General features: G+C 37.6%; 1 protein-coding gene across 1 annotated transcript in view; it reads right to left on the bottom strand.

Moving 5' to 3' along the window:
- LOC102804393 (acyl-CoA dehydrogenase family member 11-like) overlaps nucleotides 1–14770 on the bottom strand; it is a 29339-nt gene extending 14569 nt beyond the window's left edge. The window contains exons 1-9 of the mRNA XM_085491244.1: nucleotides 14442–14770; nucleotides 12181–12413; nucleotides 11787–11898; nucleotides 10743–10860; nucleotides 7413–7555; nucleotides 4811–4960; nucleotides 4601–4695; nucleotides 3409–3508; nucleotides 2626–2766 (exon numbers count right to left, since the gene is read on the bottom strand). Coding sequence (XP_085347370.1) covers nucleotides 2626–2766; nucleotides 3409–3508; nucleotides 4601–4695; nucleotides 4811–4960; nucleotides 7413–7555; nucleotides 10743–10860; nucleotides 11787–11898; nucleotides 12181–12413; nucleotides 14442–14669 — 1320 coding nt within the window. The 5' untranslated portion in view covers nucleotides 14670–14770. The remainder of the gene's footprint in view (nucleotides 1–2625; nucleotides 2767–3408; nucleotides 3509–4600; nucleotides 4696–4810; nucleotides 4961–7412; nucleotides 7556–10742; nucleotides 10861–11786; nucleotides 11899–12180; nucleotides 12414–14441) is intronic.
- Nucleotides 14771–15002: the final 232 nt, after the last annotated feature.

Genomic DNA, 15002 nt, shown 5'->3' with positions numbered 1-15002 from the left:
GTACCCTGACCCAAAAGCCCTGACCTGAAATCGGAGGCTTGGCTACCAGCATCGCATTCAGTGCCCGAGGCCCCAGAGGAGACCTGGTGCCACTAGCCTGAGCCTCGGCCTCACTCGCAGCTGGGAATGAGGGGTTCCCCGGAAGAGACGTGTTTGAATGCAAACGATGCTTTCGTGTCTCTTCCTGCTTGCCCACTGGCGGGCCGCAGTGGAGACAGCTCGCTTCGACTGCGTCTAATCTACCCAGCCTGCCAGGGACGCAATTTGCCCCGACAGTCCTTCGACCAAAGCCCTCAACTCGGAGGCAAACCCATGCCATGCAAGGAAGGATCCACAAAGGGACCCGCAACGGGCCCCAAAGGAGGAAAGACCTCCAGGAGCACAGCCTTGTCGTAGCCGGTGTGTGGATGCCTTCTGATCAGCGGGGGGAGACCGGAAAAAAAATATCGGTACCTCCACATCGGGCCTCCTACTCGACGTCTTGGTACACGAGGTACCGGTAGCCAAGCATGAGGACTTTCCACTCATGCCAAACACGCAACTCACAAGCGATTTTTACTGGACGCACCACCTTGCTGTGAAAATACGAGCGATATGGTCAGTCTCAGCGATTTTGATGGCTCTGAAAAAATATCTCAGGCCTCAGAACTCCAGGGAAAAAAACATGCCTTCAAGGCAAAAACCCCAAACCCCACACACAGCCACGGCAGAAAGCATATCGGATGCGGGTTCTATGCTGGTAAATTCTGAATATAACTACTGCACAGTCAACTCGAAAAACGAGGAGACAAAAAAAACATAGTTGAACTCTGGTGACCTTGCCCTTTGTTATATAATATAATTCCCTTTATCATAGTTTGTTTCAATATAAATATGCATTGTCATAATTAATTTTGAATACAAACAAGTTTTGGGGTTGAACCAACAGTGGGGAATCAGTCTACCGAATGTCCTTTAAAGATGTAAACATCTTACAAAAACATTGGTGCCTTATTTGTTTAATTATTTTAAGGGACATAATTTCCAGCTTTATTCAAAGTAATTCAGATATTTTAGTATAAAAACAAATGCCTCATCGCAAAAAAAAAGTGCTGCATTTAGACGTGAATAGATTTATAAAACATGCAAGATAACAGAAAATCTTAGCTGGCTTTTGTCCAAGTATTTTATACAGGTGTCTGTCAAAAATTAATGATTCACTGAGACAAATATGAACTGCCTCATTGTGTGACTACTGTATTATATGAAAAGTAAAAAAAAACACCCTTTATGAATAGCTATCATGTTGCAAGCTCTGCTTTGTATGCAAATCAACTTAAATAGTTAGTTGGTGTCCAGTGCAGGGAGAAGTCAACAGTACTGTTGCCTCCTGAGAATCTACATCTTCAAACACTGCAATCTTTGAAGTGCGTTTGTACACCAGTATAAACCAGTATAAAAACTCTATCATTCTGTTCTAATAGCTGAAACATATTCCTGTGAGTTTTCATTTGTCGAATGAACTGTTTGTCAAATACAGAATACATATATTTTAGAACAATTTTCTTTTTAAAATGTGGATGAAATGTTTTGCTTTTTATGTATTTTTTATGTATTGTTTTTGATTCGATAACTTTGAACAGATTTTCTATTAGCTTCAGTTCTTGATCAAAGTTTGGCACCCAGTTCATAGGAGTGCTTATATTGATTTTCTGACATCTTGTTTTCTGTAAAGATTTTCTTGGTAGGTTTGCAAATGTGCATCAGACTGTGCAATCTCTCCATGAGTTGGTTTTGAACCCCAGTATGGGATTCTGAGATACATTACCAAGGATATTATTACAAGATAAATCATTTGCTTCATTGAACACATACAACAATGCATATTTCCACTGAGATCAGTGACCTTTGATGTGTATCACCAGTGATCAGTCAAGTAGAAACAGTCAAAATATTTTATCAGATTTTCTCAATTTTTGCATGATATTTTCATACAGGACATCTGTTGTTCAAACTCAGGGAAGACTTTATACTGATGAATAAGGTGACGAAGTTTGATGAAGTTTGGAATAGAATTAGTAAAGTTATTATGCACACAATAACAATTATTAATGACGACGACAACAACGACAACGCCGGACAAAATTTTCCCCTTAATATACCTTTCCCTTCCAGCTTTGATGATACGGGCAAGGTAAAAAGACAAGAAAAACTTATCCTACCAGCTAGAATGTTGCTAGAACGCCGGACAGAAAGAAGCAAACGATCCAGGCAGAGCCACTAAACTTCATCCCCGTCGATGCGGAGAAGAAAGAAGAGTGATTATCCAGCCGTAATGGTGCCGCCATATGGCCTTCGTCACGTGGTTCGTAACGTAAGGGAAAAAATCTTGGGTTCATGGGACTTCCCCTGACCTAGATTCTATCTCTCCGTCATTGGCAGAATCGCTAATTAATGCCTACAGTTCAAAATAGTCATTTTGACTGACCGGAGTCTATGGTGGGTAATTGAACGTAGTGAGTTGGGTCTCTTTATAAGTCCAAAAATGTTGACAGGGTCTGAATTTGCCACCTGCCAGTGAAAATATCTAAAACGACTACATCTGGCTAGACTACCATACCAAGAAATTTAAAAATACATGTATACCTGTTTAGCTGTGTATAATTTCATAATTGGTGTTAGGATTCTCAGTAGTAATCTTTCGTGGTCTGTTGCTAAGTTACATTCATCTAATCCCAATAGTCGACTACTCTCCATCAACAATAGCAGAGATGCTCTTGTCTCCATCTTCAATGAAAATAAAAAATATTTTTTTTTTTAATATTGTGGGCAGGAACGCCATTTTCATCTCCCCAGACTGTTTTTAATTGCATGTGTAAAATATTGAATATCTCACCGATTTCCTGTCATATAACACAGTTTTGAATCCTGATTTGAAACTCAACAAACCTAGGAAGCACAAAATATTCAAAGTTTGTGTGGAAGCAGTGGCAACAGTTGTAATACAAAGTTTAGATGGAATAGACAGGTGTTCAATGCAAACCAATTCTATGGTGGAAAAATGCTTTACATCAGATTTTGATTATAAAAAAGATGGTATTCGAACCATCAGACAGAACATTCAGCATGTCATTCAATGTAAATCGTGAAATTTCGTAGCAGTGACAATTTCTCTGCAGTCCTACAACAGTCGCACAGCAACTCACACAAAATTTTGTCCACGTGAATAACATCAATTCATTATATTATTTAGCTTGGAGAAAAGGTTTACAGTAATCGTGCAAAATTTTTTTCTATGTTTTACTTTTTAATAAATATCTGCTGCCAATGGGAAATGCAAATTTAATTCCCAAATTAAAAAAAAAAAAATCAATTTGGATTTGTGCTGATTGATCATACAGATAGCATTGAATCATACATACGACTCACCTCCATTCGTGCCATAGTCTGCATGTGAACTGGATGGTCTTCGATCATTTTACCAAACGCTACTCGCCGCTTGCTATAATCTCGTGCAAGATTTAAGATTCTGTGTGTGAAAAATAAAAGTACTGTTAAAACAATTTTTTTTACATTTGCTGTTCAGTTATTATGTACAACTTGTTTTATATATTATAAACTTTGGTGATTGTGACAGATTACAGTAAAACATTCCAGTAATGAAATTGGAGTGTGTTACATGACATCATATTCCAACGTTACTCTAAAAACGTTGAACTTGCATATCAAATATTAAACTAACTTTCCAATTTTCTAACTCACCAAAATACATTTTTCTCTTGGAATGCTCAGATCCAGTAGATCAACAGAAAAAGAATTACATACAGTTATTGATTAGTATATTATTAAAGAGTCGTATGAACAACGATTTATTTTAAATACATCAAACACTACACCATATATGGGTCGTATTCCAAAGAGAGAACACTTTCCTAAGTAACTCAATTAATATTTCTTATTGTTTTATATTTTACATTTTATAAAACTTTAATGATCATGAGCCTAAAAAATAATATTATATTTTCTTGATGGAGAGATAATTTAAAAGCAAATTCTACTCTATACCATTCATCAAGTTTTTAGTACACCATACAATAAAAATATTTTCTATATTTAAACTTTTCACCTCCAGATTTTCTCACATAATTTTTTTGTGTTCTTAAATATTTCTGGAAATGAACCCTAATTTTGGAGCCAACATTCAAGTCAGGTCAATAGTTTTTACTCAAAAAATTTGACTATTTTTGTGCCAATCTTCTGAAGGAAAGTACAGACTATAAACAGGACTATTTTGTGAATTTGTGATAAGAAGAGGGAACTGGTGGTAAAAAGGTTAATGCGACATTTGATATGCGACACTTTAAGAACAATTAAAACAAATCTTAAAACAAACGTTCCATGTATGATACAACATAGAAACCATCAAATTTACAGCGGAAAGTTTTTAAATTGAACTCAAATCATATTTAATCAAATAATATTTCATGTAGAGTATCTTTAGTTTTTCATCCCATGAAATCAAATAGTGATACTAAAGTTTCCAAACTTAGTTGCTCGTGGTGATGGAAAGACGTTTCCATGACAACAGCTATGAGTAACACAAGGAAGTATAAATGGTTACCTTCTCATTCCAGCAACAGCACCAATTGCATTATGTAACCTTGTTATAGTCAGCATATGAGAGATGCTGGCGACCCCTCTACCCGGCTGTGATATCTGTTGATAAATGAGATTAATTAAAAGCAGGGGTGGTATACGCGGTAAATCAATTTTAAATTGTAGCGTTAAATAAAATAAATACAAAATATTAATGTAATTAAAATTTACCAACCAGTTGTGCTGTAGTTCCGTCCAATAACAACTCTGCCGTTGGTAATTGTCGGGTTCCAAGTTTATTCTTCAGTCTCTGTATATCTATACCATTTAATTTGCCATCAGCATTTCGAGTCTCCAAGTAGAATAGTGACACGCCCTTTGACCCCTGGAAAGATAATCAGAACACAAAGAAGATGATTTGGGATAGAAGAGGTGAAATGTGTACAGAGGGAGACAGATACCATATACTTGAAAACCATTTATTTTTACTAACATTTAATTTCCCTATTTTGATGTTTTGAGCATATTCACTGTGTTTTAAATTTCATGAATAGGTCAAGGAAACAATGAGTTTTAAAGTTATTTTACATGTTCATGTAGATTTAATTTTATTAGTGAAATTAAAGCCCAGTGAATAATAAATGCATTCACAGTATGATTATTGAAACGACTGAACATCCAGTAACCTCAACAATTCAGTTGAGTACTGTGGAATACTTTATTTTCGCTGGAATTAATTTTCGCTGAAAAGGCTTTTACGGCGTTTAGAAGGGAATTTATTTACACTGATTTTTGATGAGTTTAATGTGAAATATAGGAAAAAAAGTATATCCGCTGGATTTTATTTCCACGGAATCATCCCTTCAGCAAAAATAAATTCCAAGTGGAAATAAAGTATTCTACAGTAACCAACTAATAAGTAAAATATAATTTTACAAAAGAGTTGTGTTGGTATACACAGTATCATACATCTCTCACCTTGCTTGTAATTTTTGGATGTGTGATTTATTTGCTGCCAAAATTGTACTACCGTTAAAGTCCTATTATAAACTGCGGTTTATATTACAATGTATCAATTTAAAAATTGGGATCAAAAGCTCAAGTTTGGGGTGCGGTTTCTATTATGTACATATTGCAATCACTAAATGGGGGTGGTCATTTTTTGTCCACAACACAAGCACAAAACAAACAATACACCGTACAATCTCTTGAATAGGCGTCGGGGAAGAGTGAAAGGCCTTATTTTGGTTCTAAAATAGGCGTTACGAAATGTTGAAAAATTACAGTCAATCAAAAAAAATTTCCACATGATACAAAAATACTCAGTATTTTAAATGTAATATGCATTTATTTTTTTTATTTTCTTGGTAATGAAAAGTATATTCTAACAGAAGTTTCAAATAAAAACACGAATGCACTGGTAGCAAATGATCACAGAACGGTAGGTTGATCCGGCCATGCTGCGGGTCACAAGTGAATAAACTTACTTGTTTTCGAAGTGTTGATATTGGTGATTATTATTCAGTAGTAATTACAATAACGCACGAAAAATAAATCCGTTGAATTGTTATGAAATGCAAGTAAAATTCAACTTAGTTTCCCCGTAAGCGAATGATTTCAGTCACATGTAAACAGCCAATACGATATCCGCCATGTTTTTGAATGCTCACGTGACGTATTATTGACCGGATAGGTCAAGTCTTTAATTAACCAATCAAAATGCTGGATGGTGCCCACGTGTCTAAATTACATAGCTCATTTAAATATGTTAATGACAGTTCAGGGACCTCATGGTGAACGCAACACGGAAGAGATTTACCAATAATGTAGTGCAATCTTTTGGCTTTGATTTCCATGGGAAAACGGCATGATTTTTTTTTAAATCAAGAAATTATTTGTTTTCGAAAGATAAACTGAGCATTGAAGAATAATTCAACACTTTTACGGTGATAAAAGCTCATTGTCTAAAACTTACGAAACACAGACGTATTCAGAAAGAGTATTGACAGAGGTCGCCGCCAGAAAAGCAGTTTCATTGCCTGTCTGACATCTTATCACCGCTGAACAATAAATAGGTGTGAATATTTTTAGGCATGTTGTCGAAACAAATGAATAGGATTAGGAACAATGCCGTTTTTGAACAGCTGGTTGAAACAATGAAGTCAGTCACGGTCTTGTTGAATTGGGGGTGCGGTTAGTAATAGGTACTTTTCAAGTTTTCAATTTTTGTTAAGAACTCTTTAACCCCGAAACCGGAATTGGGGGTGCGGTTACTATTACGTATGCGGTTTATATTAGGACTTTAACGGTAGAAACCCCCCCCCCCCCCAAACCAGTAAGAAAAATGTATGCTCCCTGTTATCTACTGCAATCAGAAATATTGGTCTAATATTGGCCTAAATTTGTTTTTGGCTGCTTGCCAACAAGTGGATGTGTCGTAATAAGTTAATGCGTGGTGGTCATCAGATCAATTGTGTTCGACATTGAATTATATGCCGTGTATAAAATACATTGTTTGGTTAGTAATAATTCAAGGTAGAATCCTACTCGTAATTTTTGAGAAAGTCGGTAAAAAATCGTATGACAATGTTCATTGGTTTGTAAAATCATGGAGCTATTATCCAATGGCACAATGAAATATCATTCTTTTGTGTGGTACAGTGACATATTTTGTGAACCTTGTCCTAATATTTTTCGATTCAATTCCATAAAGCACAATTTTTTTAAAATCCAGATTTGTGAAATAATTGAGAACAAAAAGTACCCCATCATTTACAATATATACTTCAATATGAGTATAAATTAAAAAAAAAAAAAAAATGCAATGATTATGTTACCTCTACTGTTTGCCCATTGTCGTCCATAATTCTCGCCAATGTCAATGTCATGTCAGCATCAGTAGCAGATGAGAACCACTTGTATCCATAGAGTTTGTATGTGCCATCATCTTGAGGTACGGCAACAGTCTCTGTCCCTCCAGCTAAAACAAGATAAAAGCACAGATTTCTGACAGAGAACATAAACACCAATATTTGCAATTAGTGTCTCTGTGGAAAGTAGACCTGCATATAGTCTCTTCTTGTTTTGTGCATTTTTCCCTAAAATAAAATATTATGTGAGAGTATAAATGGTGAATACTGAACAGTCTTCTATGGTTATCTGATTTTTCCACACTTGACCCATACACAATTCAAATGCATTGCTGAGTACTCGACAATATGTAATGGTTATTTTGTTAGCGTGCTAGCAATTGCTTGCCTGCATTAACGACCATCGTGAAAGAATGTAAACTTTTTATATAAGCATGCTCCGCCTATCAAACCCTATTGAAATCCTATTGCGCTAAACTCAAAATTTTGACCTTGACACTGATTTGTGGAATATTGCATCATGCACTAAACCTCATGCTGATAAAAATCATCACCAGTGTCAAAAGGGGGCATCTACACAGTCTTTCGCCATTTATACATTCACATAATATTTTATTGAAAAAACATCAAAAACACAAGAGACTGTCTGCAAGTCTATGAGCAAGTTATTTTTCATATAAATTATTTATAATAAAATTATAATATATAATTTTTCATAGAGAGCCACCCTTCCCGTCATCCATTCCATACCCACATCAGAGCCACCCTTTTCTGCCATCCATTCTTACCCACATCAGAGCCACCCAATCTTGTCATCCATCCTTACCCACATCAGAGCCACCCTATCTTGTCATCCATCCTTACCCACATCAGAGCCACCCTATCTTGTCATTCATCCTTACCCACATCAGAGCCACCCTATCTTGTCATTCATCCTTACCCACATCAGAGCCACCCTATCTTGTCATTCATCCTTACCCACATCAGAGCCACCCTATCTTGTCATTCATCCTTACCCACATCAGAGCCACCCTATCTTGTCATCCATCCTTACCCACATCAGAGCCACCCAATCTTGTCATCCATCCTTACCCACATCAGAGCCACCCTATCTTGTCATCCATCCTTACCCATATCAGAGCCACCCTATCTTGTCATTCATCCTTACCCACATCAGAGCCACCCTATCTTGTCATCCATCCTTACCCACATCAGAGCCACCCTATCTTGTCATCCATCCTTACCCACATCAGAGCCACCCTATCTTGTCATCCATCCTTACCCACATCAGAGCCACCCAATCTTGTCATTCATCCTTACCCACATCAGAGCCACCCTATCTTGTCATCCATCCTTACCCACATCAGAGCCACCCTATCTTGTCATCCATCCTTACCCACATCAGAGCCACCCTATCTTGTCATCCATCCTTACCCACATCAGAGCCACCCTATCTTGTCATCCATCCTTACCCACATCAGAGCCACCCTATCTTGTCATCCATCCTTACCCACATCAGAGCCACCCAATCTTGTCATCCATCCTTACCCACATCAGAGCCACCCTATCTTGTCATCCATCCTTACCCACATCAGAGCCACCCTATCTTGTCATCCATCCTTACCCACATCAGAGCCACCCTATCTTGTCATCCATCCTTACCCACATCAGAGCCACCCAATCTTGTCATTCATCCTTACCCACATCAGAGACACCCTATCTTGTCATCCATCCTTACCCACATCAGAGCCACCCTATCTTGTCATCCATCCTTACCCACATCAGAGCCACCCTATCTTGTCATCCATCCTTACCCACATCAGAGCCACCCTATCGTGTCATCCATCCTTACCCACATCAGAGCCACCCTATCTTGTCATTCATCCTTATCCACATCAGAGCCACCCTATCTTGTCATCCATCCTTACCCACATCAGAGCCACCCTTTCTGCCATCCATCCTTACCCACATCAGAGCCACCCTATCTTGTCATTCATCCTTACCCACATCAGGGCCACCCTATCTTGTCATCCATCCTTACCCACATCAGAGCCACCCTATCTTGTCATCCATCCTTACCCACATCAGAGCCACCCTATCTTGTCATCCATCCTTACCCACATCAGAGCCACCCAATCTTGTCATTCATCCTTACCCACATCAGAGCCACCCAATCTTGTCATCCATCGTTACCCACATCAGAGCCACCCTATCTTGTCATCCATTCCATACCCACATCGGAGCCACCCTATCTTTCATCCATCCTTACCCACATCAGAGCCACCCTATCTTGTCATCCATCCTTACCCACATCAGAGCCACCCTATCTTGTCATCCATCCTTACCCACATCAGAGCCACCCTATCTTGTCATTCATCCTTACCCACATCAGAGCCACCCTATCTTGTCATCCATCCTTACCCACATCAGAGCCACCCTATCTTGTCATCCATCCTTACCCACATCAGAGCCACCCTATCTTGTCATTCATCCTTACCCACATCAGAGCAACCTTTTCTGCCATCCATCCTTACCCACATCAGAGCCACCCTATCTTGTCATCCATCCTTACCCACATCAGAGCCACCCAATCTTGACATCCATCCTTACCCACATCAGAGCCACCCAATCTTGACATCCATCCTTACCCACATCAGAGCCACCCTATTTTGTCATCCATCCTTACCCACATCAGAGCCACCCTATCTTGTCATCCATCCTTACCCACATCAGAGCCACCCTATCTTGTCATTCATCCTTACCCACATCAGAGCCACCCTATCTTGTCATCCATCCTTACCCACATCAGAGCCACCCAATCTTGTCATTCATTCCATACCCACATCAGAGCCACCCTATCTTGTCATCCATTCCATACCCACATCAGAGCCACCCAATCTTGTCATTCATCCTTACCCACATCAGAGCCACCCAATCTTGTCATTCATCCTTACCCACATCAGAGCCACCCTATCTTGTCATTCATCCTTACCCACATCAGAGCCACCCTATCTTGTCATTCATCCTTACCCACATCAGAGCCACCCTATCTTGTCATCCATTCCATACCCACATCAGAGCCACCCAATCTTGTCATCCATCCTTACCCACATCAGAGCCACCCTATCTTGTCATTCATCCTTACCCACGTCAGAGCCACCCAATCTTGTCATTCATCCTTACCCACATCAGAGCCACCCTATCTTGTCATTCATCCTTACCCACATCAGAGCCACCCTATCTTGTCATTCATCCTTGCCCACATCAGAGCCACCCAATCTTGTCATTCATCCTTACCCACATCGGAGCCACCTTTCCTCTCTGTCATCCATTGTCCAGATGTCCAAAACTTGGCTGGATTTCGAGATGTCAATCGTGGATAAGCACGGCCCATCAACACTGGATGTTGTTCTTTCTACAAATTCAATGTTGGATAAGTCTGTAACTGCACATGAATGGCTTTAAGGATCAACAACACACATTTGAATGGGACTCATGTGAATACTGTCATGCTGGTTCCAGTTCAAAAGCCACACTTACGGTACAATTATCGATAAAACACAAAATAAATGCACATACTGCTTCTCTCATTTCTGTCAGAGGAAATTAAAACATTTGCATAAACTCTGAAGACTACATTGCTAATTGTTATGCATATCAAATGACGATGAATCTTCAAACATTAATATATGTACAGCCATCTCAATCGAATCCCTGATATTATTTAAATTGAGTCCCTGAGAAAAATTTACTGTGTATTCACCTCATTTAGATTAAATAATGACCTCATTTACATATCGAGGTAATACAGATGAATATTGTATCACAGGGAAATATAGACTCAGAGTTTATTGATTACATCAAGTCTCGGGAGTACTTGAACAGTAAGTTAGCAAACTTGCTGACTACTTCGCTGAAAACTTTGGTCTTGACCAAAACATTTTGCATACTCCAGTTCTGTAAAATCTCATAAACTTATTAACAATATGGATTTTTAGTTTTTTTTTACTAGCTCTTGGTGGTGACAGAATGAAGAGTAATATTCAAATCATAGTTAATCTCCTTATAATCAAAACTAAATTAGTTGTTGAATTAGTGAGCTTGTTATCTACTATATTTTCCTGGTGATAAACCAAGGGGTCTCAATATGTGAAATCAGTAAAAGTAAAGCATTGGCATATACCAGAGAAACAACACTAAAAAGATGAAGAATTTTATTTAACATTGTAACCACATTCCCCTGCCAAAAATAATCTCAATGACAATAATTTATTCGCCATTCTGGATTAGAAGGAATATTACATCTATTTTGCTGTAAAGTGAATATGATTGCGTATTTACCTTTGGGATCCTGTCAATAACCTGAGCAGCACCATCAGTCATCGCCAACGGACACGTGTACAATCCAGAGGATGACGAAAATAGATAGAGCTTTGCAATCTGATACAAACGACTGAAAAAAAAAAATAATTAAGTTCTTAAGGATACTACATCACATGTATGTTCTGTGGCTTAAATTACATAATATTGCAGTCAGAACGACAGAATAAGGTATTAATAAAGTACTGGCTTCCATAATACAAACACATCACCTATAAAGATCACCAATATTTAAATATGTGAGGTTTTTTTCTCACATGATGTGAATTGAAGTATTTAAGTTTCAAGTACTGGTAATTACTAGTCGTATCAATCAGGCTATTCCTTGAATCAAAAAGCATGCATATGTTCTTACCTCCATGGTCCATGTTCTCGTTCATACGCTATTGCTACTAGACCTTCGTCAGCCGATATGTCATGTAATTGCTTCCATGCAGGGCATGTTATCAGTTCGTCTATACGGTTCCCCCATGCATCAAAGTGTTGTACTGTTGGTTGATTCAGTTCGCATTGTCTTCCGAGTTGATAGATGTCGGTGGCGACACGTTGACCAAACCGTTCTAGATCTGGACTGAACTGATCTAGAATCTAAAGTATGCATAAGCAGAGATACATAATTATATTGTATATCTCAATGACTGCATAGAATAGAGGAAATCTGATTTATTAACCTTTTCACCATCAGTACTCGTTTATTGTCCCGTTTATAGTCTGCACTTCCCTTCAGAAGTTTGGGAGTAACATAGCCAAACTTTTTGAGAAAAACTGAAAATTTATCCAAACTTTGTCTGTTGGCTCACATGGTTGGCTCTAAAATTAAAGTTCATTTCCAGAAATATTGTAGAATAAGACGAAAGTGCAAACAAATTTGGGCAGGAAAGACTGGTGGTGAAAAGATTAAACTGGTATAGTAAGCCTCACAACAAATAAAAATTACTAATAATTACTATACACATCAGACATGATTTTCTGGTATAGTAAGCCTCGCAACAAATAAAAATTACTAATAATTACTATACACATCAGACATGATTTTCTGGTATAGTAAGCCTCGCAACAAATAAAAATTACTAATAATTACTATACACATCAGACATGATTTTCTGGTATAGTAAGCCTCGCAACAAATAAAAATTACTAATAATTACTATACACATCAGATATGATTTTCTGGTATAGTAAGCCTCACAACAAATAAAAATTACTAATAATTACTATACACATCAGACATGATTTTCTGGTATAGTAAGCCTCGCAACAAATAAAAATTACTAATAATTACTATACACATCAGATATGATTTTCTGGTATAGTAAGCCTCACAACAAATAAAAATTACTAATAATTACCATACACATCAGACATGATTTTCTGGTATAGTAAGCCTCGCAACAAATAAAAATTACTAATAATTACTATACACATCAGATATGATTTTCTGGTATAGTAAGCCTCGCAACAAATGAAAATTACTAATAATTACTATACACATCAGACATGATTTTTAAGGTGAGCAAAATTTTGAACGTTCTTGTTTTTTATTCTACATAAGAACGTTTTTTTCAACACATTGAAATCAATTTTTAAATAGCAAGGCCTGACACCTTTAATAAATCTGATATTGTATCACAAATTTGATATTCTGTTTATACCATATACCTGTATTCATTTCACAGCAACAAATGTACATGTAATTTGCTAGCGTATATTGCATACTGTGAAATATTTTCGCTTGGAATTAATTTTCACTAATTTTTGCTGAAGGAGTGATTCAGTGAAAATAAAATCCACTGAGTATACCTTTTTTCCTATATTTTACATTCAACTCGCCATAAACCAGTGAAAATAAATTCCATACAAAACATCCAATGAAAATTAATTCCAGGTAAAGTTAAGTATTTTACAGTAAGGAACTCTAATTAATGAACAATGATTACCATTACTTTACATTATTGCAATTAGGAAATATAGTCATCTTTAAAGCCATCGATCACTATATTGACAGTTTTCATTAGCAACATTAAATATGTTGGGAGAATTTGAATTTATTTTTACACATGTTTTATCGGACATCTGAAACTACCAGAAATGTTTGTACTGATCTAATAATAATAGATGAAAAAGATTGGTATAGGATACGTCTGTGAATTAGTACAGAGTTCCCCTTATGTCATGAAATGATCTGATCCAATCAAATAGACTGCCATCCAACGTACATGTACATATACATTTCAAGAACAAGTTGAAAAATAGCATATTTTTACTAAAAATGACAAAAATATTTGATAACATTATAAAAAATCTAAATATATGCTCAAAACAATTAGAGGTCCACCCAAGGTACATGTATACCAATTATCAAACTAATTGAGTTGGGATAAAAGTTTCTACTCTGGACGGACGGACGGACTGTTTTGGGGCCAGAACGTCCAAACCAGGGCCGGAACGTCTTTTTTTTACCAGGGCCGCAACAAACCAGGGCCGGATCGTCTAGAAATTTGACAGACGGACGAACGGAGACCGAATTATACAATTATAAATTGAGCGTTTTGAACTTTGGCGTTCGAATGGGGAATAATAACTTAGCTACTGTGATCACCATATCGATATTCTCACCTTTTCAGGGACAACCCGCTTCAGATACGCTCTGAGTGCAGCATCGCCCAAATACTGATTTTCAAGTTGTGCTTCCGCTTGGAAAAACGGACCTCTTTTTGCTCTGGCGAAGGGCAATGTTTTGGCTCGATCGTCAATTGTTGTATTTTCCGTTTGAACAGTGGCAGCAGTACTCTTCATTCTGATACGACTAAGCGTACGAATACCGGAATACTTTAGTCGGTTCATATTTATCACAGTTTAAGATTAACAGATATGGTATATAATACTCTGAGCTCGTCCGAGAAACCTACCAACGAACCTAATCACGCAGTTCGCCCTCTCTGTTGTTGTTTGTAGTTCCCAAACTCTAGAGGGCAGTTTGTATTCAGATGCCATAGACCACTTTCCCGGAAGTAGCGAGACTGGGGTGCAAAACTACTCCTGCTTTGTTATAGCTGAAAATACAAACATGTCAGATTGCTGATAGTCGATAGAAGGGAATCCTATTTTTGTGACAACGATTGGTGCACCAAAGAGCATAATATCATCCATGCAAGTTTACGTTACATACCAAAACGA

Source organism: Saccoglossus kowalevskii, chromosome 16, assembly GCF_978046115.1.
Source record: "Saccoglossus kowalevskii chromosome 16, keSacKowa6.1, whole genome shotgun sequence".
NCBI classification, from domain to species: Eukaryota; Metazoa; Hemichordata; class Enteropneusta; family Harrimaniidae; genus Saccoglossus; species Saccoglossus kowalevskii.
Note: the sequence above shows the minus strand (reverse complement) of the source record. Positions and strands in the feature narration are given on the sequence as shown.